The sequence below is a fragment of the Delphinus delphis genome, chromosome 11 (genome assembly GCF_949987515.2).
Source record: "Delphinus delphis chromosome 11, mDelDel1.2, whole genome shotgun sequence".
NCBI classification, from domain to species: domain Eukaryota; kingdom Metazoa; phylum Chordata; class Mammalia; order Artiodactyla; family Delphinidae; genus Delphinus; species Delphinus delphis.
In genome coordinates, this window is record NC_082693.1 from 56,333,037 (window position 1) to 56,354,440 (window position 21,404).

The window sequence follows — 21,404 nt, forward strand, 5'->3', positions numbered from 1 at the left end:
CCCTCTACTCTGGGCCGCCATCATATTTCTCATCAGCCTAATACAGCAGCTGCCAGAAGGGTCCTCCTACTCCCACACTTCACCCCAAGCTCTGTCCCTGACCACTTGCCACCAACAGAGACCACAATCTTTTAAAATATACAAATCAGATCACATCAAAGCTCTGCCTAAAACACTCAGCTTACAGCCTTCTCCTGGAAACCAGCGAGGCCCAGCTGCCCCACCTGCCGTATCCTCTGCCAGGGAGCCCCTTCCCTACATGTTCGTATGTCTCAGATGTCTCCAATTGCTCCACTACCTATTGCTTCAGCTCACTATCATCTCTTCATGGCCCTTAAGGCTTTTGAGTTTCTACAAAATTAATAAACTTTATTTTTTAAAAGCAGTTTTAGGTTTACAGAAAAACTGAGCAGAGAGCACAGAGTTCTCATATACCGCCTCTCCCATAGCTCCCTCAGCAGCGTTCCCTGTCATTAACGTCCTGCATTCGCATGGCGTACTTGTTACTCTTGAGCCTACACTGATATGCTATCATTAATGAAGTCTAGAATGTGGATTAGGGCTCACTCTCCGTGTTGTACATTCTATGGGTTTTGACAAATCCCTAATGTCATGCACGCACCATTACAGTATCATACAGAATAGTCTCACTGCCCTAAAAGTCCAACTATTCATCCCACAGCTTCTGGCAACCACTGATCTTTTTACTGTCTCTATAGTTTTGCCTCTGGCAGAATGTCATATACTCGGAATCACAGAATACGGTCACTACTTGATTTTTTAAAATGTTCATGTAATTATTGTCTGGGTACCCCTCTGGACTATAGGACTCATGAACACAGGGACCTCATCTGTCTTGTTCCTTCCTTTGTCCACAGGGCCAACAACAGGCTCACAGAGAGCCCTCTGCAGGAATTCTTGGATTGAATGAATGGATGAATCTACCTACCAGCCCAGTAGGGAGAGATCACCTTCACACTTCTGAAGCATTCCTTTCTCAGTCTGTTCTAGTAACTTTGGAGTAGCCTTATTTAGATTTTTGAATTTTACATGGATGTTTTGCAGACACTGGGAAAGGAAGAGTTAGTTGTTCCCTGGCCCCAGGTAGTTGAGGGTGTGGCTACTACAAGTCCTGTTACTACTTGCGATCAGTATGTCAGGCAGGAGTTCATCCAGTCATGGTGGATACAGGGGCGCTCCCTGAGCTGGAGATGCAGGATCTGGAGCATATCTAACAAGTGAACGGTTGCTCTGCTCTGTCTCTCTCAGCCCTCTAGGACTCACCAGCTGCTCCGGAATCTGCTTTCCCACTTTCCTCCTTGCCTTTGCTCTTCTGAATTGTAAGTATTTACTCCCTGAATAATCTCTATTTTTATCACTCTGTATCCCTTTCTATCCTCCCCTTCCTTCCAATGTTCCAAGCAGAAAAATACCCTAATTGTGACTTATGAGAGGGAGGACAACACTTGAGATTTCCTTTATTTAAAAAAGAAGAACCACATATTTTAAAACACAATGAACCATAACAAGGAACCACACCCTCTCTACCTAAAAAAGGCCCAGGGGTCTCTGCCAAAATTTCCATAAAACCTCCAACTTTCATTAAAATTCTTTACCCTTAATCTCCACTATTTAAGATATAAAAATCTTAAATTATTCTTTTGTTGATATTGTCACAATTTTTAGAAATCTTCTCTCTTAGTGCCTGGCCCATAGGAGATGCCTCTAAATTCATGATAATAGAAACTTCAGAGTGCATGGGAGCTTGCTACTTTCTGTATTTTAGATTCTAGGAAATATGCCCATCTTCACGCTATTCAAGGCCTTAATTGTTTTATATCCTTCAAGTTGAGACCCACTCAGCCTCTGTTTTCCAAACAGGAGCCCTAACCTTTCTAACATAAACCTCTTCCAGGAGGAGGAGCAGAAATAAACAAAATCCATTAAGACACTTCGCAACACTGTTGCTTGTGGGAAGAATAATTAGCATGATGTCTTTGGGGGGGGCTGTTAAAAACTAAGGAAGGAATGTTTTTAAAAATGTGCAAAATTAAAAAGAACATAGCACACAGGAAGAAAAGATATTAAAACCCATCTGCAAACTTCAAATATTTTAAGTTATATCACAGAATTTTCAAAAGAACAGGAAAACCTTATCATTCTATTAGAAAGGTAACTGTTAACTCATTCAGTACCAAAGAGCACTGCCTAGTCTAGTGTGTTTAGGTTTATTTGGGGTTCTGTGTTTTTAATATGAAATACACTTTTAAAGTCTTCATATCTATAATTTGTAATTTACAGAGCTATTTGCAGTGTATTCTTTCATACTTTTATGTTATTCATTCACCTAAAAAATTAGTTGATTAGGGATTGTTTAGCCCTTTAGCCGATAATCATCTCCTTTTCATGCCTGGAATTTCATATATTACTTTCAAGGCCCTTTAAAAATAAGAAAACCTTATTTTTACTCATTAAGAAGTAAGCTTGCCCCAAGACATATTTCTTTATAAAATTTTTCCCAAGTTGCACAAAGATAATATAAAAGAAGAAATAAAGCAAGTCCAAAGTGTACCCATGAGACTTAAATGGCTTTGAGGATTCCACTGACCTCGGTAAATCACTTTCTAAAACTTCGTTCTCAGGGTTGATCAAGTTACGAAAAGCCTCAGTGCAATTACAGCCTTATTCTGCAGGTCAGAATCCATAATTCCGTAGGTTTTCCTTTAGCTATCACTCTGCTGTCAGATGTGAAATATTTCCAACCTATCAGGGTCATAGTCTTGCTTCTGTTCTCAGTCTTTTCAACATTCTTTTGAATGGCAATATATCGAATAATATTAAGCAGTGGGCTCAGTAAAGGATAAAATATATAAAGAAGCAAACTTACCATCAAACACGTTACTATAATAACAAATATGCTGAGAAAAATGACAACAGCATAAAATCCTTCTTTGCTCCAGATTTTGTCCGCTTCATGCTGCCCTTGTAAAACATTTTTCTTTGAAAGCAAAACAGAAAGTCCGATGTTAAATGAGAGCTTGAGGAGACTGGCGTTCTTATCAGACACTAAACATATTTTTAGCTTGATTCCATTCAGTGTAGAACACACCTACATCCCCCGCTGCCAGAGCTGCTTCTCAATCTGATCTAAGACATTGGACTGCCGTTCTTATACGTTAAGACGCTATTTTATCTCCTGTACAGGAGCAAGCATGCCCGACATGGCACATAGGGCCTTAGGCTTTGTGAGTGTCCCTCAGGGTCTCTCTTGGAAACTACCTGGTTCACAGGTGAGAGAGTTCTGTTCTTTTCTGTGCTGAGGAAATTGTTTATGAAGCTCTCCTTACTCTGCTTTCAGGCTCCTCCCATAACATCAACACCCTGCTTTATGTGCTGTAATACTGCTCTCTGCTTTTAAACAGAAGTGAAACAGGTGCAAACAAAATCTCATGATGCATCAATAAACAGAGCAACAATGTCGGCATCATTGCCTTTTTTTTGTTTTCTTTTATGAAATCTTTTTTTTTTAAATGCAGTCTATTTTGTCAAAATCTGATTAATGTACCACTTTAACCACATAAATTGTTAGGGTTTTATATTTTATTTAAAGCAACAGGGAACACCAGAATGTCCAGAATTATTTGGCACTATAAGGGAAAATAGTTTTACTTTAATTTATTTCTCTCTTTGTTTATTTACTTAGCTTACTATTTGAAGGGTGGAAGGGTAGAGAAAAAGCATGAATAACATGCGAATGAGTGGTTTAGTTTTATTTTACCCATTCTTTTTAAAAAAGCACATCTACTAAAATCACATCTTATAATAAGGCAATGAAATTTAATAATTCAGTGAAATTTATAGATTTATGGTTAAAGAAAATTGAGCTTGAAACCAAATGGTCCACAATTAGGAAAAAAATATAAAGGCTAAATCAAGTCAAATGCTCCCACTCATCTAAAATTACATTTTGTTGGAGTCTGCTTTTTCCCCTTTTGGTTGAGATGTCTCTATGATTAAGAAAGCCTTGAGAAGCATGATAGTGAATGATGAAAGGCCACATGGAGAGTGGCCCTGGAGAATGAGAGGTCGTCTTGTGCATTCCAGCGTCAGATGAATTCCCAGCTTAATGTAACCCCTGGGATGACTTCAGCCTATACTATGTGGAAAAGAAGAACCACCCAGCTGATCCTAGTCAACCTACAGCATCATGAGAAATAAACAGTAGTTGTCTCAAAAAGAAAAAAAAAAAAAAGCCTTCAGCAAAACCTGTACTTGTAGGTGTCTGAACCTGGAAATCATTGTTAATTATTTTTCAAGACTTAAAAACAATAAAATGCATTCCACATTTGTAAACTAGACAAAAAGAAATATTTGCCTTGAAAAATATTTTATGAAAACTTTTATCCTGAAACTCAAGCGAGTCTTGGTGGGGAGTTGAACAAAACAGAATGGAAAGGATCTCTGAGTTCAATTGTGGTTACAATAACTATGTGAGGAAGACTTCTATTGCTTGGAGTAGTTGAGTTTCCATTTCCTTTGCTTGTAAAATATAGATATGCTCACTGTAATATCTTGCCTTCTTTAAGACACAGACACATTTATAGATGCAAGAAATGATTTATGCATGTTTTTAAAACACATAAATGGTAAGTTGATGGAGAATCTGAAAATACTTGCTTGATGAAATGAGTAGAAACCAATATGTCCTGAAAAGGAAATCTTGGGGTCAAGTGACAACGTGTCTTTTACCCATTGACCTTAGCCAGATCATATTTTATTCCTATGTCTCTGTACACATAGCTGGAAACTAAGAGAAAACTCTTGTAGAAATCAAGTATAAATATGGAAATGAGTTTTTTTGCAGGCAAATAAATAGCATCTATTGCTTGCTATAAAAGCAAGCCACTTAAGCCTTCAAGTAGGTAGCATAAACTTGTCAAATTTAAGTGTGAGGATCTGAGCGTTAGTTCATGTAAAATTTGGATTAAAAAAGGAGTGGTTAGGTGGGTGGAAAGAGATTTTGTGTTCCTAACCTGATTTGGTTCCTTTCTTGTTTTTCCTACTATAGTTCCACACCTCCTGGAATACCAACAGGTTCCTTTCTGCTTAAGACAAATCTATTTTGTTTTCTCTTTTAACCAAAGCAGTAATGATGGAGGAATTAACCTCCCACCCCCCCATCCCCCGCCAGCACTTAGAAAGACACATGTTTTGAACTCCTAGAACTTAGCCACTGCACTTTCTTGGTAAATAGATTTCCTTCTGAGTCATGCTAGCCCTGCTGAGCACTACTATATTTGTACAGAGATCTAAAAACCTTGATAAGGGCAGGGTAATAAATGGAAAAGTTTGTGGTTAAGATCCCACAAGTCATAAGATTGTAATTCACAAGAATCTCCAATCTAATGTGATGCCTTTCACATTTTTTTTCTTTTTTTTTTTTGCGGTACGCGGGCCTCTCACTGTTGTGGCCTTTCCCGTTGTGGGGCACAGGCTCTGGACACACAGGCTCAGAGGCCATGGCTCACGGGCCCAACCGCTCCGCGGCATGTGGGATCTTCCCGGACCGGGGCACAAACCCGTGTGCCCTGCATCGGCAGGCGGACTCTCAACCACTGCGCCACCAAGGAAGCCCATTCCTTTTACATTTTGACAGGGGACTGAAGGTTCAATAATTCAGAGGCTCCATGGCTGGGTCAAACCAATGCGCTGTATCATCTTAACGTCTTATGTCACAACAATATCACTTTCCCTTTAGCTTTTTGGCAGTGAAAGAAGCTGCTGGGTTTTGTTTTGTTTGATTGTATAAAATTTGGGCAGTTTCCGGTACCGATAGCAATGGCTTCTCTATCTCCTGTTTAATAATTTGATACACTAGAGCTTTCTTTTCTTTTCTTTTTATTAAAACCAATTCTGACCCCAAATGCTGGGAGAGATGATACAGAGACTTTCAGAGCGACATCTCTTTAGAGAGATGGAGCACAAAGAATAAGAATAAAGTGGAAATGTTATAAATTAGCTGGTTAATTAATTGATTTAGGCAGATAAGTGAGTTGTATCCTACAACAATATGGTTTTGTTAGATAAATGCCAAACTTCCACTGTATCATGCACAAGGTAAACAATTCGGTCTGAGAGATCTGACCCATGTTAACATTGATTGCATTCCTCCTCGGCACTGTATGGCTAGGACTATATAATTCTTTAGACTGCTGGCTAATGTTTAAAGGAACAATCACTAAACTCGTGGATTATGATTATATTTATTTGGTATGATTTTTTTCTCTTTGTAAACATGCCATGAAAGTATCAGTCAGTATATTGTCCTGTTATTTAAAGAAGGTAACTTCCTCCTTTGAAACATAAGACCTATGAAACTGTGGTAATTTGCAACTGAACAACAACAAAATCCTAAATCATTTTTTTTTCACTATCATTGCAAAATTACTGCTTCAATAGACATTTAAGTTTGTAAAAACATCTAAAAATAGAAACTAAAACAATGCATTTAATTTTATTTCCCTGAGATTTAACTTATTAGGCAAGAGGAAGTCTGGTTTTTAATTTTTAGGAGCATCTTATTATAAAATAATATTTGAGGTCCTCCAGTGTTCTAGGTACCATATATAAATATATAAAAGAAATAATGTCTTTGTCTCTCAAGAAACTTAAATTTGAAATAAAAATAGATGAATAAGCGAAAGGAAATCTCTATTTGGTAATTGTCTTTGTTTCCCAAGAGTCGTTTCTGATTTAAATAAAATCAAGCAAATAAAGAAATGGCAACAACAAAAAACACACCCTTCCCTAAAACTAATTAATAAAAGTGTAGGAAGAGATGCTTTGAGACAGCATTCACCTTGTTCTGTAATCCATGTAAAGGATGAAAACCCAAAATACCAATATTCCTTTTTTTGTTCTGGTAATAAACATGTTACCATAACAGAGCTATAATTTGGAGATAGAAATGTGAAAGAATGGGTTGAGGCATAAGCTGTTACTCCACATTTACCACAAATGATGAATAAAGAAGTGGGAAAACTCACAGAATACCTATCAGCTTAAACAACTATCAACAAATGCTTTTGCGGCGCCTCTGGGACTGTATGTGTCTGAAGCTCCCTCTGAGGGCCTGTGCACACTGCAGACGGCTCTCTCCTGTCTGCAGTTAGAGCTTCCGATCAGAGGGTACCGCTGGGCCCATTCTACAAGTGCCAGAACAAAACGCTCAAACAACACACCAGTCCCTGATGAAATGCTCCTTATATCCAATTAAAATACTTCCCAGTCTCCTGTAATATAATAGTTTCTAGATTCTAGATTGCCTAGATGTTTAGATTCCCAGAATTTTATAAGAAAATATCATATTTTGATCATCAAATACACTTTCATTATTCAAACGCAATACAGACCTATGGTCTATTGAGGGCTAATCGTTCTGTGACAGGCATTCAGGCTAAGCTCCTTGCCTTCACCAGTCTGAGGTGTGTTGGAGGACCCCCAAATACTTGAGTTGAATTAAGTTTTTGGTATGGTGAGCTTCTCTTGGTCTGCAAAGCTGGCTGACTCACTAAGCTGCCATCCTCCTAAAGCCTTCAGAATGGCATTTAAACTCAGAATAAAGCAACAGGGCGAAATGCTTATTTTATTCACTGAAAGCTTATGGGAAGCAGAATAAATTAATCTAATGGTCTTTTAAAATTTTAAAGAAGAATTGTCCAGAGCAAGATGTGTGGAAGTCAGTCTGTGAGGGGCTTGAACTATGGGCATGGAGTTTGGTTTGATGTACAAAAGGGAGCCCCTTCAGAGTCACATGCAGGGAGGGCTGGGGAGGGGTCTGGGTGTTTAAGCTCATGCTGACCTTTCTCCTGGTCTCTCTGAAGCGTGAAGGGACCTCCTCTTTCTCAAAACTCCCATGGCACAGTGCGGTTATGTTATCATAGCCCTGTATTTTTCTTATCTGCTTGTCTCTTGTTGCCTTATTAGAAATCATTGAAAGCAAAACTCTTATTTTATTTATGTGTGTGTTTGCTTATTCATTTATTTTTCTGACTTTGGACACCACCTAACCCAGCGCTTGGCTATTTGTACGCCTACTGTATGCCAGGCCCTGAATGAAGGCACTGAAGACACAGATAAAATGAAATGAAATGCTCTCAAGGAACGACGGTGCAGAGATGGACATGAAGGCCAACGTGGGGTATGGGGTTTTTGTATAAGCTCCATGAGAACACAAAGACAGCGCCCACATCTGTGGAGGTACAAGGGAAGGCTTCACTATACAGTAGACTGATCTTGAAACATGAAAGGTGCACAGATGGACCAACATACACACAGGCTTGGAGGGAAGAAATGATGTGGGGTGTCCTGGTGCCTATTAAGTTTGGAATGGCTGAAGCATAAACTAAGAGAGTGTTGTTCAACAGTGATAAACTCAGCACACAAAGAACCATATACCACATTAAGAAATCCAGACTTGATTCTACAGGATTTAGGAAGCCAAAGAAGAGTCATGACATTAGGAGGGCATGGCCAGATTTGCTTTTAGAAAAGTTACTCTGGTGGCAAGAAAGAAAACACTGTGTGCATGTGTGGATGTGTGCATGTGCACGTGCGTGTGTGAGCTGGGGTTGGCAGCAGAGACAGCAAGGAGGGAAGCAACACTAAATGCAGGAAGACCAGTTGGAGGTTGTTATTACAGTCGTGGTTCAATGCTGAAATACATTTTCATTCTGCAGTCAAATTACATTTGTTCAGTGCCTACGCTTTGTGAAGATTTCCATGTTTTTTTTTCTTTTTTTTTTTTTTTTGCGGTATGCGGGCCTCTCACTGTTGTGGCCTCTCCCGTTGCGGAGCACAGGCTCCAGACGCGCAGGCTCAGCGGCCATGGCTCACACGCCCAGCCGCTCCGCGGCATGTGGGATCTTCCCGGACCGGGGCACGAACCCGTGTCCCCTGCATCGGCAGGCGGACTCCCAACCACTGCGCCACCAGGGAAGCCCTTCATGTATTTTTTTTAAATTTAAAAATTTTATTCATATTTCAAGTGTATAAGATAAGGACTCTACCCATTTTTCCTTTCCTTTCCTTTTCTTTTCCTTTCTCCCTTCCTTCTTTTTTTCCTTCCTTCCTTCCTTTCTTCCTCCCTCCCTCCCTCCCTCCCTTACTTTTTTCCTTCCTTCCTTTCTTTTTCTATACTCATTTAGGATATGAAGAAACTGAGGCTCAGAGAGGTTGACACTATGTAAAGACAGACTTAATCTCACAGAGATTAAATCACCCAAGGTCACACACATTTTAAGTGCTGGCTTTGGGATCCAAGCTCAATCTTGTACCAAAGCTTTTTATACCATACCTGTGGCATTTGCTGTAATGAGAGGCAGTGTGCTTTACTGCAAAGGGAAATAGACTAGGAATAAGGTATCTAGATTTTAAATATTGCTTTATACCTCATTTGCTTTGTCATCTTGATGAAATCACTTAATTTCTACGGGCCTTACTTTCTGTATCTTTAAAATGTTCGCATGTGTTCCCTCAAGGTCTAATGCTTTGATTCTGTGAATTTAATTACATATGTTTGGGATGATGTTCATTCTAGCAAGTTTGGAGTGGGATGGAGTAGGTGAAGTAAAAAAGAGACTGGATTTATTCAGGAATGAGAGTATTGGAGTGGTGGGGGAAATCTGAAAAGTGCCGAATTTAGAAAGCACTATGAAGGAGATATTCATAGTTCTTAAGACTGGGTTCCTCAGCAAAAGAAAAATCACATTTCAAATTAATCCCAAGGTAGTGGAAAAAAGGGACCATTTTGACAATGAAGGCAATGAGGAGTAAACCCGTTGAGGAGGAAAGATTTGAGGGTGTTTTTGGGGACACCCAAAATTCAGTAAAATTCAGTAAAAGTAATCAATTGACAAATATACCTAAGTGGCTTTTCTTCTGGACAATTTGTTGGATAAGTCAAAATAAATTATAAGGCCATAAAGATTGGAGAAGAAAGTGTCAAAAAGGGAACTTTGACATGAAAATGAACTTCCTTAAGGAAGAAACATACGCAATGTGAAATCAGAGAATTTTGACCCTTAGGGAGATTTTTATATTATCAAATAACACACGATAAACAGCTTTCATCTCAAAGCCTCCTAGAATTGGGTCATGTCATGCTAACCGTGCAAATTTTTAAATGAAATATTCCATGAAACAGCCTACCTCGGGGGAGACTTCTGTAATTCCAAACTGGGATAAACTTTGATGCAAAACATTGATATTAAGTGAACGCAGCACTTCCTCAGACGGCAGAGCATCAGAAATTCCTGCTTTCCCGTTTATGGGAGACACAAATAGTTCAACACTGTTCTTCTTTCCCTAGTAAAAGCAGATCATTTGTATATGTTAATAGACATTTTAAACAACTTTGGGAAATATTTTTGACTTCCTTCTAGAAACATTAAAGAAAATCAGAGCTTTAGGATCCTAAAAGACATCTTGGAGATCACCTTTATTAGGTATGCCTGGTACACTTAATATTAGCAGCCCAAAGCCCGAAATCTTCAAATGGCCTTCTTTCAATTAGTTGACACCTCTAGCTTTGTAATTTTATATTTCATTCGATGCTGGTTTATTTTCCATTCGGTATTGTAATTTTTGAGATATATTGTTCAGATGGTTCCTGAGTAATTGTGTTTAAAGAAGCCTTTTAAAATCAATTAAATGAATTAAGTAAAACCTGATGTAACAGTACAATTATTAGACATCACCACCCCATATATATATTTTTTATAACTTGTATTAATGTGAAGGCTGGACTAAGGAAGGTGATGCTGTCTTTGAAGTTGCTTCTCTGATCCTGTTCTTCACCTTAAATAAGTCACACTTTTAAGATCTATTGTTTGGTAGAAACAATGTTATGCAATGATATCATGTTACTTTCCTATTAGTATGACCTCATTACCTGAAACAGAGAGAGAGGATTTCTTACCTTAAATGGCTGATATGCCACATACCCATAAAAAACAAACACTACACAAAAATGACACTGCCTTTGATAGATTCTCTTTGACAACTTATACAAAGCACTTATAAAAGAAAATTGTTGTTAGTCTTTTCTTTTTGATACATGGAGTTCTCTCCTGCTAGAAAATTTTCTTTCTTTTTTTTTTTTTAGAAAGTTTTCTTTTAATGCAATTTATCAGAAGTTCAGCCACGTATAAAATGGAGTACTACTAGTCATCCAGGAAAAATGTTCCCGTGTTTGCAGTGAACAACAGACAATGACTAAATGTTGCATAATACTGATGTGAAACATGTTTATAATAATTTAAATAGTTTATGACCTAATAACAACAATAGTAGGAAGAGAGCACTTGTTTTGGGCTTGTCATGCTCCCATGTGCCTTAAATCTGTTATCTCCAGGACAGAGGTATTAAGTTATTTCATTTTGTAAATGAAGGAACATTAAGTAGCTTGCCTTAGGTCATAGAGCTGGGACACGGCCAAGTTGGAAATGGAGTAGAATTCTGTGTCTGTCTCCAAAGCACACGCTCTTAATCACCGTACTCTGCTGCCTCAGGTATCATCATAACTTAAACTATTATAAGAACTACTCTTAGAAATAGACATGCATAAATGCTATTAACATTCTCTGAGGATATGCATATCCCTCTCTGGGTGTGGCAAATCCCTCTTTTATCCTTTCAAAGAGCTATTATGCTCTTTAAATCTATATATGTAAAAGTATATCTAAGATATCTGAGTATATATATAAAATCTAGATCTAGATCTAAGACATCTATAATACCTCACTTCTCACTTGAGCACTGTGGATATAAATAACCTATTTCACTCTTTCATGATAATGGGAAATGCTGTATTTCTTCTATGCTATTGAGTTAAAAACTTTGTTTTTTTTGAAAGCTTATTTAGTCCCAGAAAATAGTTGACTCACAGAACAAAAGTTGTTATGGGGACGAAAACAATTCACCCTCCACACAGAAAAAAAGTGAAAAGAAACAAAAATTCTAAACCAAAATAAAAGCAAATTCTTCTCCATAGTGGGAAATGCAGGTGTTGATGCAGTATAAAACTGAACTCAAGCAGGAGCGTAAGGATTTAAGGCAAGGAGAACAAGAAGTCCTTGCTTAAGTTTCTAATGCAGGGGAAATTAAGAACAATTTTAAAACTGTTAAAATGATTCTAAAGTCCTTTTTCACGGGAACCTCGGATAATTAGCTTTTTACAAAGAGAAAGTCGTTAAGATTTGAATTTGCTTTTCTTTGCCCACACCCACCTTCAAGTGCAGATGGGAACATGTAGTTGAATGATGTCAAGGTCCCTAAATACTGAGGAGAAGGGGGAAAGAAAGGATGTGGGTGATAGATCGGTCTAAAGTGAGTCTTATACAAAAGGTCCTTTGGGCTTCCTTCATCCCCACCTCAGACACCCATCCAAGTTTTCTCTCGACTTTTTCAAGGCTATTCTTGCATTGTACTTGGACTACTGTCCTTAAGCATGGTTCTTCTTTATTCTTTATTCAAAATCCTCTGCCTACGTGTTCACTATCCTTCATCCTGATATATATATATTTTTAAAGTTATTTATTTATTTATTTTTGGCTGCGTAGGGTCTTCGTTGCTGCGCGGGCTTTCTCTAGTTGCGGCGAGCGGGGGCTACTCTTCGTTGTGGTGTGCGGGCTTCTCATTGCGGTGGCTTCTCTTGTTGCGGAACACGGGCTCTAGGCACGCGGGCTTCAGTAGTTGTGGCGCACGGGCTTAGTTGCTCCCCAGCATGTGGGGATCTTCCTGGACAAGGGATTGAGCCCGTGTCCCCTGCATTGGCAGGCAGATTCTTAACCACTGCGCCATCAGGGAAGTCCCTCATCCTGATATACTTGAAGGGATTTTAATAGATGCTGTCTGGAGACAGTGCCTTACCTGATACAGAAGGTTTCCGTCTTAGGGAGAATATTTTGGGAGTAGTATCCGGTTGGTGAGACAAGTATTTTGGGCCCTTCTATTCATACCTACCAGGATAGCTAGTCTTGAACTACGAGAAGGTTGACAAACATTTTCTGTAATGGGCCAGACAGCAAATATTTTAGCTTTTAATTTAGACAGACAATCTGTTGCAACTACTCAACTCTGCCACTGTAGTGTGAAAGAAGCCTTAGACAATATGTAAACAGATAGGTGTGGTCTGTTACAATAAAACTTTCTTTACAAAAACAGGTGTCATGCCAGATTTGGCTCATGGACCATAAAACTATAGCATGGGTGTTCTTTATTATTGTTCATTATTCTTGAGTCCTGCAATAAAGATCAAAGCTTGTCATCTGGGAAAGTGAAATGTTGGCATCTTACAATGAGGCGATTGATGTGCACTTGCTGGGGCAAGAGTCCTAAAGCTGCGGCCACTCCTTGGCGGAATATCCGAAGCAAGGTTATGTTCAGCCTATTTACATCCACTTGCAGTGTCTGGAAAATAAAAAATTCAAATTATAGTCAATCTTTGATTTTGGACATTCAGTTCCTGACGGATGACTGACCACAACAATTCCTTTGACTTTGAGAAATTCACACTCATCGTGCTTTACTGCATTTTTAATGTAGATAAAAAAATGATAGGGACATTTTATGTGAAATTTTAAATGGTCTTACTTAAGAAGATGGTATATTGTATAATAATGCAATTTGTCTAGTTATAATCAAGAATCACATGAATGATCAATTCATAAAGAATTTCACTGAAATGTGTGTTGGTTTATTTTGCTTTAAGTCCAGATGACAGAATGTAATATGCAGCCAAGTATATTTCAGTAATCCAAGCCAGAGGACATCTTTAATTTGTGTTCACACACAGCCACAGAGAGGAAGATGCTGTGTAAGTTCCGTAACACCAGACTTGGCAGTTTCTCTATATAGTGATTTGCTGCCAGTGCAAGGCAAAAGAATGAGCTGCAATAATGCATTTTCAAACTCTGGTAAAGAAGTCAATGGAAGTGATGATTAAATCTAAGGTAAACAATTCTTATTCCATCGCTTGGACAAACACTCTTAATTTTCAGGTTGTTTTGGAAAAGGACAAGTAAATATTTTTAAATTCCTAAAATATAAATCAAGTTATGCAATTAACACTACATCCTTAATTTAAGCCACGGGTGCTATGATTACATTTACAACATAAACTGGTTAACTATGTATTTCCAAAAATGCACCATAATCACTTGAAACAGATACTTTACAAGGTGGGGAAACCAAACCTTTATATGCATTTCTTATTTTATAATGCTTAATTTGCTAACTTGACCATAGTAGGTTATCAGTAACTGTTGGATGTCTGCAATATCATTTGTTCTATAAAGTGAGGCACACTTCTATGTACACACTTCTGTGATAAAGAGATTGGCTTACAAGTGTAACCTACTATAGTGTAAGAACTCTCAGAGGACCTTCTCCCAGTTTGCTGTAGAAGAATAATACTGTTCCCATAATTTATAGTTTTGTTAAGAAATAATAAATCCTCTATAAAGTTGGTACAAAATAAGTGATTGGAAACTGGACCAAATACTTATTGCTACAGGAATCAGAGGGAGTTGAGGAGGTCAAAAGAGATATAATAGTTCCCAGTCAAAATGGCAGACCCAGCTAAAGCTCTAGACTGCTGCTGTACATTAGGATCTTTTAATACTTGCATAGGGGCAGGGGCCATAGAGCTTGGTCACGTTAGGCAGCTGGAACTGGACTCCTGGCAAAAAATTGAGATCCACAAAAGGGAAGAACTATTGAAAATTCTACCCAACACCCCAACTATAAGGTACAACTTGCTCCTGGGAGGGGAAGAGGAGAATTACGCTGGGAGTAGGTAGAAAAGTGACATTAACACCATCCATAATAATTTTTTTATTAACTAAAAGTCATCTAATGGTTCACAATTGTTTGCTATATAATCCTCTGTACTTTTCTCTAGTCTAAAAATGTTTCCAATATATAAAAACACATTTTCATGCAGAAAGTAAGACTTGAGCTCAATCCTGAAGGATGAGTAGGATATGGAAATGCAGGAATGAGAAAAACATTATACTTTTAAGCATGACTTATGTTTTATGGAAACATGCTTTATGGAAAATCCAAGAGATTAGAAAAACTAAATCCACCTGGTGGCTCCGAGAAACAGAGGTTTCCTTTTATGCAGCAGCTTACTTTCAGCTCCGTAAGGCTGTGGAAATTGCCAAGAGATCGGAGTTTCTTTGCAGAGGTGGGTTCCTTGGTTTCTGCAAACACTGCTATGGAACCACTGACTTCTGGCTCACCAGCAGTGTTTGTCAGGCAGGGTGAGCAGGGCAAGCACAGCCCTTGATTCCCACGGGCAGGATTTGGAGCCAATGGTCTATGCTGGGAACTGAGAGTCAAGGGGGTTGTGCACACACTTGAGAATTCAGTTCCCAGGGCCATGATTAACGAAGCTTGTAACTGTGGAAACAGTATTAAAGTCTAACTTCCTTAGATCGAAATGGTGTATGGAAGTGAAATGGGAACTCAAGATTTAAAATCACTCAAAATGGCAACTTTCCAAGAAGGTAGAACAGTGCATTTAAAACAGAAATTTAGACTCCCTAACTAAAATGAAGAAGTGAGTTGAAATAATTAGTTTAAAACTGCAATCATCTGGTTCATTGCATCAAACATTTGAATAATTTGCCTCAGTTCTCTGCTTGCCTGTGAAAAGCTGGATTGATTCCAGAGCACATACATGTATTTCTAACTATTCACCATAAAATAGTGATGCTAAAATACAGTACAAACAAAAAAATACATATTTGAGGGCCTAATACATGACAGACACTAGGTATGATCACAATTTGAGAAAAAGAAAGGATCCTAGACAAAACGAGAATTTTACTTCAGAGAAAATAAAATAAATATGACTTCCTATAATAAGAGGATATATGTTACCACCTTCCTCCTGGATAGATGCTAGAAATACATAGCTTCTTCTCATCCTATTAGATGAGATCATAACAACTATGATAGAATATAAATTTCCATGGCAATGACAGTGTCACAACTTCAAAGTTACCATATAACAGTACAAGATATATTTTAGTCTTATTCTAAACCCATTTGGTCATTTCTATTATTTAACATACAAATGACTGAAATTTTTAACTTTAAAAGGGATTATAATGCTCTTTCCAAAGGTAAATGCTAAGCCACTTCACAGTAATGAATAATGCAAATAGAGTTACTATCCAAAAACAAATGAGTATTTGTATTGATATTACAAATATATAAACACACAGAAAAAATAAACATAATGAAAATTCAAAGATTTCAGACTCCATCTGTATTTAAATTTATTGGACCTCTGCCTTGTAAAGAGATTCCTGAGTCAGTTCCTTTTATCTGGGGCCCATGTCCCCTCACCCACTTCTGCTTCCTCCCACAAAGGAAATACCACTGTGTAATATGACTTTCTTTCTTTGGTCACCAGACAGTCCACTAAAGTAGCTGAAGCCTATGAGCCTTAGATATAAATCAGCTTGAGGAAAATGATTAAAATGTAGTACTTGAATTTAGGCACCAGCATTATGTTTAAACTTTAAGTATGTGATTGGCTTTTAGCTATTTATATTTAAAGGACAGTTGAATTATTTTTGCCGGAGAGGGGGTCAGGTTTCAAATGTTAGTTACCTCTTGATGCTATAAGGTAGCCTGGTCTGTCGTCTGATCACCCCCAGTAAGAGTCAAGATCACACCCAGTGGCCCCATTAGGGAGAGGAAGGCCAAAAAGATGTCCTCAAAGTCCCTCAAAGAAGTCCAGTCTCGATTCCCCACAGCAACAAACAAACCCAGCTTCCTTCAGGACCAAGCCAGTCAGGAGGGATCCACTCATCTCCTTCTAACTTTAACGTGTGCTCATTGCTACTCGGGATCTCTAACGTTATTCTTGGCAAGGAGTCTCCCCTTTATGGCCAGCAGTTGGATTGTCAAGTGATCCCCAGGAATAAAAGCAAAAATTTCTCTGTCTCTGAACAAAGAAGAAAGCCCTGACCTATTGGAGGCATTTTACACCATCACCCAATCCCTTCTTATAACTCTCTGTGTTGTCCTCTACTATTACTTACATACTAATGATTTTTATTTCCATATTTCACGTTCCCACCTTTCTCAGAGTCCTACATCTGTTTCCCTCCACCTGAATGTTCCACTTATGCCTCAAACTCGGTATTACCCAAACTGAACTTATCTTTTTCCCCTCTCCTCATCCACAATCAAATTTACTTCTAATTCTATATTTAATATAATGTGATGAAGTACCATATTTTGAAATCATGTTGACTCACTCTTTTACCTTATCTTTCACCCTACCATCATAACATCCAATTAATTATCAAGTTCTGTCTATTCTACCCTCTAAAAATCTCTTGAATGTTGAATCCATCTTCTCTTCATCTGTATTTCCACCATCTTCGTTCAGGCCACTATCATGGCTATCTGGACTATTTGAATAGAATCTTCATGGGTTGCCAATCTTCTATGGTCTCTAATTCATTCCTCATATGGACCTGTGCAACATTCTGGCTCAATTAAGTCACTATTCTGCTTAAAATACTTTGAGGAAATCTCATTTTTTAATGAATGGTCCTAACTCCTTGGTTCACTGCCATTGTCCTGTCCTTCCAGTCTTACCTCCCAAACCTATCCACCATGTACATTATACTCCAGCTGTACCTAAGGTGTCTTAAACATGCCATGTCTTTTTGTATTGGGTCAGTGCGTATGTGGATCACTGGCTAAGCCTTCTTCCTTCTCTTTGGAGACTCAGGTCGAGCACCATTCTGTCAGATTTCCATGACCTCTCCTTCCCCTTCCTTTGCTTGCAGCTTTCAGTTCTATGTTGGACTTTACTTATTTTCTGTTTAAATTTTTATAACAAAAAATTCATATTTATTACAAAAAATATAAAGTACAGAAAGATACATAGTAGAAAAATGAAAGCATGCTTGTCTTCTCCTAACCTTTTATTCTAATCCTCAGAAACAACAAACCACAACAAACAATACTATTTCTTGTGTATTCTTCCAAATATTTTTGATGCATATAGAATGTAAAATAATATGTATTTATTATACATGTTTATTATTATTAAATACAAATAGGATTAAACTACACATGTTGTTCCATAAGTTGCTTTTTTCACTTAATATATAAGTCAGATATATTAACATATTTAATATATGAAATATATCTGAGATGCATTTCTGTATTCATAATATATACTGTTATTGAATATCATGTTTTGAGTCTCATCTAATAATTTCTTACTTTTAATAGTTTAGCTTATCCCATTGACTTTTATTATTTTAACAGATCTAAATGTGTTTTGTTATTTTATGTTATGCTATCTTTTAAAATTTGTTTTTATACCTCCTTAGTTTTCTGTCTTTTGCTAAGTGGTCTGGTGTTTTTTTGGTTGTTCTATATTTTTTTTTCTTCCTGTGCCTATAATCATAATGTTAAATGTTGCATGATAATATATATTAAATCTTTATTTCTTGATATATAAACTTCAGAAAGTACTTATTAACTGCTGCTATGAAAAGTGAGAAAATGTACATCTCTTCCCACCATTTCTCATGATCACTTTCCAGTTTTTATAATTATCTTATTATTGTTGTCTTATTATATTTTATGGTGTTTATTATTATATTCTTTATAACAGAGACTACTCACCAAACCGACTATCTCCTCCTGGAACCTTAGCCCGTTTATATCTTGGTGGAGCCATGTAATAGTGCTCACCAATTAGTGTAAATGAAAGTAAAGTGATATTTTCAGTCTGAGGTAGTCTTCTCCTCTCTCTCCTCTCTTCCCTCTGTCTGCAAGCTGGATGGTTCCAGGATGACCCTAAGCCTGTAATAAAATGGTGGCCCCATACAAAGGAAGATGCCTGGGACCCGAATCACTGCATGAAGCAGAGGCCCTGCCCAACGCTCCTCATTAAACAGTAACATGAGTTAAAAATAAACTTCTACTGCATTAAGTCACTAAACTATTAGGATCAGGTTTGCATTAGTTACACTGATGAATATATTCTGTAATTATAATTTTTAAAGTTCTATAGCATTAGTTACATATCCAAATAGTCATGATCACGATCAGCTCTTTTTTAGAAGGGTGTACCATTCCTGAATTCTTTATTTTGATGTATCCCTTATTTAGCTGGATGTCGTTATCAAAAAAGCTTCTTTCAAGCAGGGTTCGTGAGTGCTATGTTTCCTGAGGCACTTGAGAATGTATTTATGGTGGCTTTAACAATAAATGACAATAAATGACAACTTGGCTGAATATTAAATTCTTGATTCAATCTTTTTATTTTTTGCCTTTGAACTCTGCTGCTATTATTCCAATGCCTTCTGGCTTTGAAAATTGCTACAAAGAATACCCTGGCCTGAGGCTAGCCTGTCTTTTGGATAACTTGGTTTTTCTGCCTGCAATCTCACAAGAGTCTTTAAAGTTAAAAAACTTCACCAGGATATTTCCTTGGTTTGATAGTTTCTGCAATATAGTATGCTCTTGAAGTCTACATATACCAGATTCCTTATTTCAGAAGTATTTTCTCCTATTATATATTTGAATGATTTTTCTCCTAAATATTTTTTGGTTCATCTTTAAGGACACATTATGCAATTTTATATTCTTTCTCTTTAGCCACATTATGTACTTATTGTCTCTTACCACTTGTATATCTTTATTCAACTGAAATTTTCTCAGGTCTGCTCTATATCCTTGTATGTTTTCAGCAGACTCTGATCTAATTCTTTTGTTTCTAATGTGATTTTGATTCTATAATGTGTGTTTTATTATTACCTTCATTTATCTTCTGAGTTGTGCCAGTGTACTCTTTGTGATGCCCTCTTTTAACTGTTTCAGACAGGAAGTGACACAAGACTTTCGTTTATAGTTTCATGATCTTGTCTATCCATTTTAAAATCTATTTTTCCCAAAGAGTTCATCTCCCTTTCTCTTTTAACATCCTCCAATAACTTTCTATTACATTTAGAGTTAAATTCAATTATATGGCTTACAGGGCCTTACTTTATCTGGCTTCTGTTCCTTCTGAATTTCATCTCATATCTCCCTCTCAAGCCACTCCACACTTTTTCCAGTTCCTCAGACAAGCTGTGCTTATTTCCAACCCATGGCCTTGGCATCTGCCTGCCCGCTGGAGAGATGTTCAACACCACTGTATGGTGGGTCCTTTTGATCGTTCAGCTCTCAGTTTAAATGTCATCTCCTCAGAGAGGCCTTCCCAGCCTGGCCATTCCCTATCACATCACCCTGCTTTATTTTCCTCATATCATTTATCACTATCTAACAGTTTCTTGTTTATTTTTTTGTTTACTGTATATCTCCCTTTACTAAAATGTGAGCTCCATTGGTGTGGCAACTTGCCATTCTGGTTCTCTGTTGTATCTCCAGGACCTGGAACAATGCCTGGCATTTGGTAGGTATTGAATAAATCTTTGTGAAATGAAGGAATACATAAATCATCATACTCAACGTTGTGTAGTTACTACATTTGACCTGTGAATGACATGTGTTTGAAAGGCGTGGGTCCATGTATACACAGATTTATTTCACTAAATATGTACTACAGCACTACCCAATGCAAGGACTGGTTGAATACAAGGATGCAGAACCTCGGATATGGAGGGCCGACTGTAAAGTTATACTCGGGTTTACGACTGCACGTGGGGTCAGCTCACCTAAGCCCCGCATTATCTGAGAGTCAAAAACTGTAATTGGAAGAATCTGAGTTCCATGATAGGGGTAGAAAGGGTTACAAAACCAGGGTTATAAGCTCTTGAGGAGGTTAATATTTGGTTAAGTAGTTCACTTGAAATGCCTAATCACTCAAAAAACATGAGTAGATTTAACACAATTTGTATTTGGCTTGTTATTAATATGCCTCTGATACTCTGACGACTACACAGTTCAGGAGGGAAAAAACAGTTTATTTCATCTAACCAATTCTTTGAAACTTGTTTCTAATAGGCAAAATCAATATAAGTTTTCTGAGTCGTGTGCTATATTGGTTGTCAATGGCACTCAAACTTAATCAGTGTAAGTGTCTATTTCTTGTGACTAATTTGAGAGTTTTAAAATTTATCTTTCTAATTATAAAAATTAAATATGCTCATGATAGAAGATTTAGAAACTGCAAAGAATTAGGAAAAAGAAATAAATATTATGCATAATAGTTTATTCCGTCATCCTGAAATAAAGCTTGTGGTGCTTTTAGTGTTAGCTGTTTTCTGATATGTAGGTAATATAATGTAGAATGCATATATATACCCATGTATATCTAATACATAGTCATACAAATATTTATCCATTTTAATGGG

The 21,404-nt window shown here is 37.5% G+C and overlaps 1 protein-coding gene across 2 annotated transcripts in view; it reads right to left on the reverse strand.

Moving 5' to 3' along the window:
- The window catches only part of PTPRR (protein tyrosine phosphatase receptor type R), a 255,782-nt gene that overhangs the window by 103,931 nt on the left and 130,447 nt on the right, over positions 1-21,404 (reverse strand). For both annotated transcript variants that reach the window (XM_060025240.1, XM_060025238.1), the window contains exons 4-6: positions 13,357-13,470; positions 10,210-10,365; positions 2,888-2,998 (exon numbers count right to left, since the gene is read on the reverse strand). In XM_060025240.1, the coding sequence (XP_059881223.1) occupies positions 2,888-2,998; positions 10,210-10,365; positions 13,357-13,470 (381 nt within the window). The remainder of the gene's footprint in view (positions 1-2,887; positions 2,999-10,209; positions 10,366-13,356; positions 13,471-21,404) is intronic.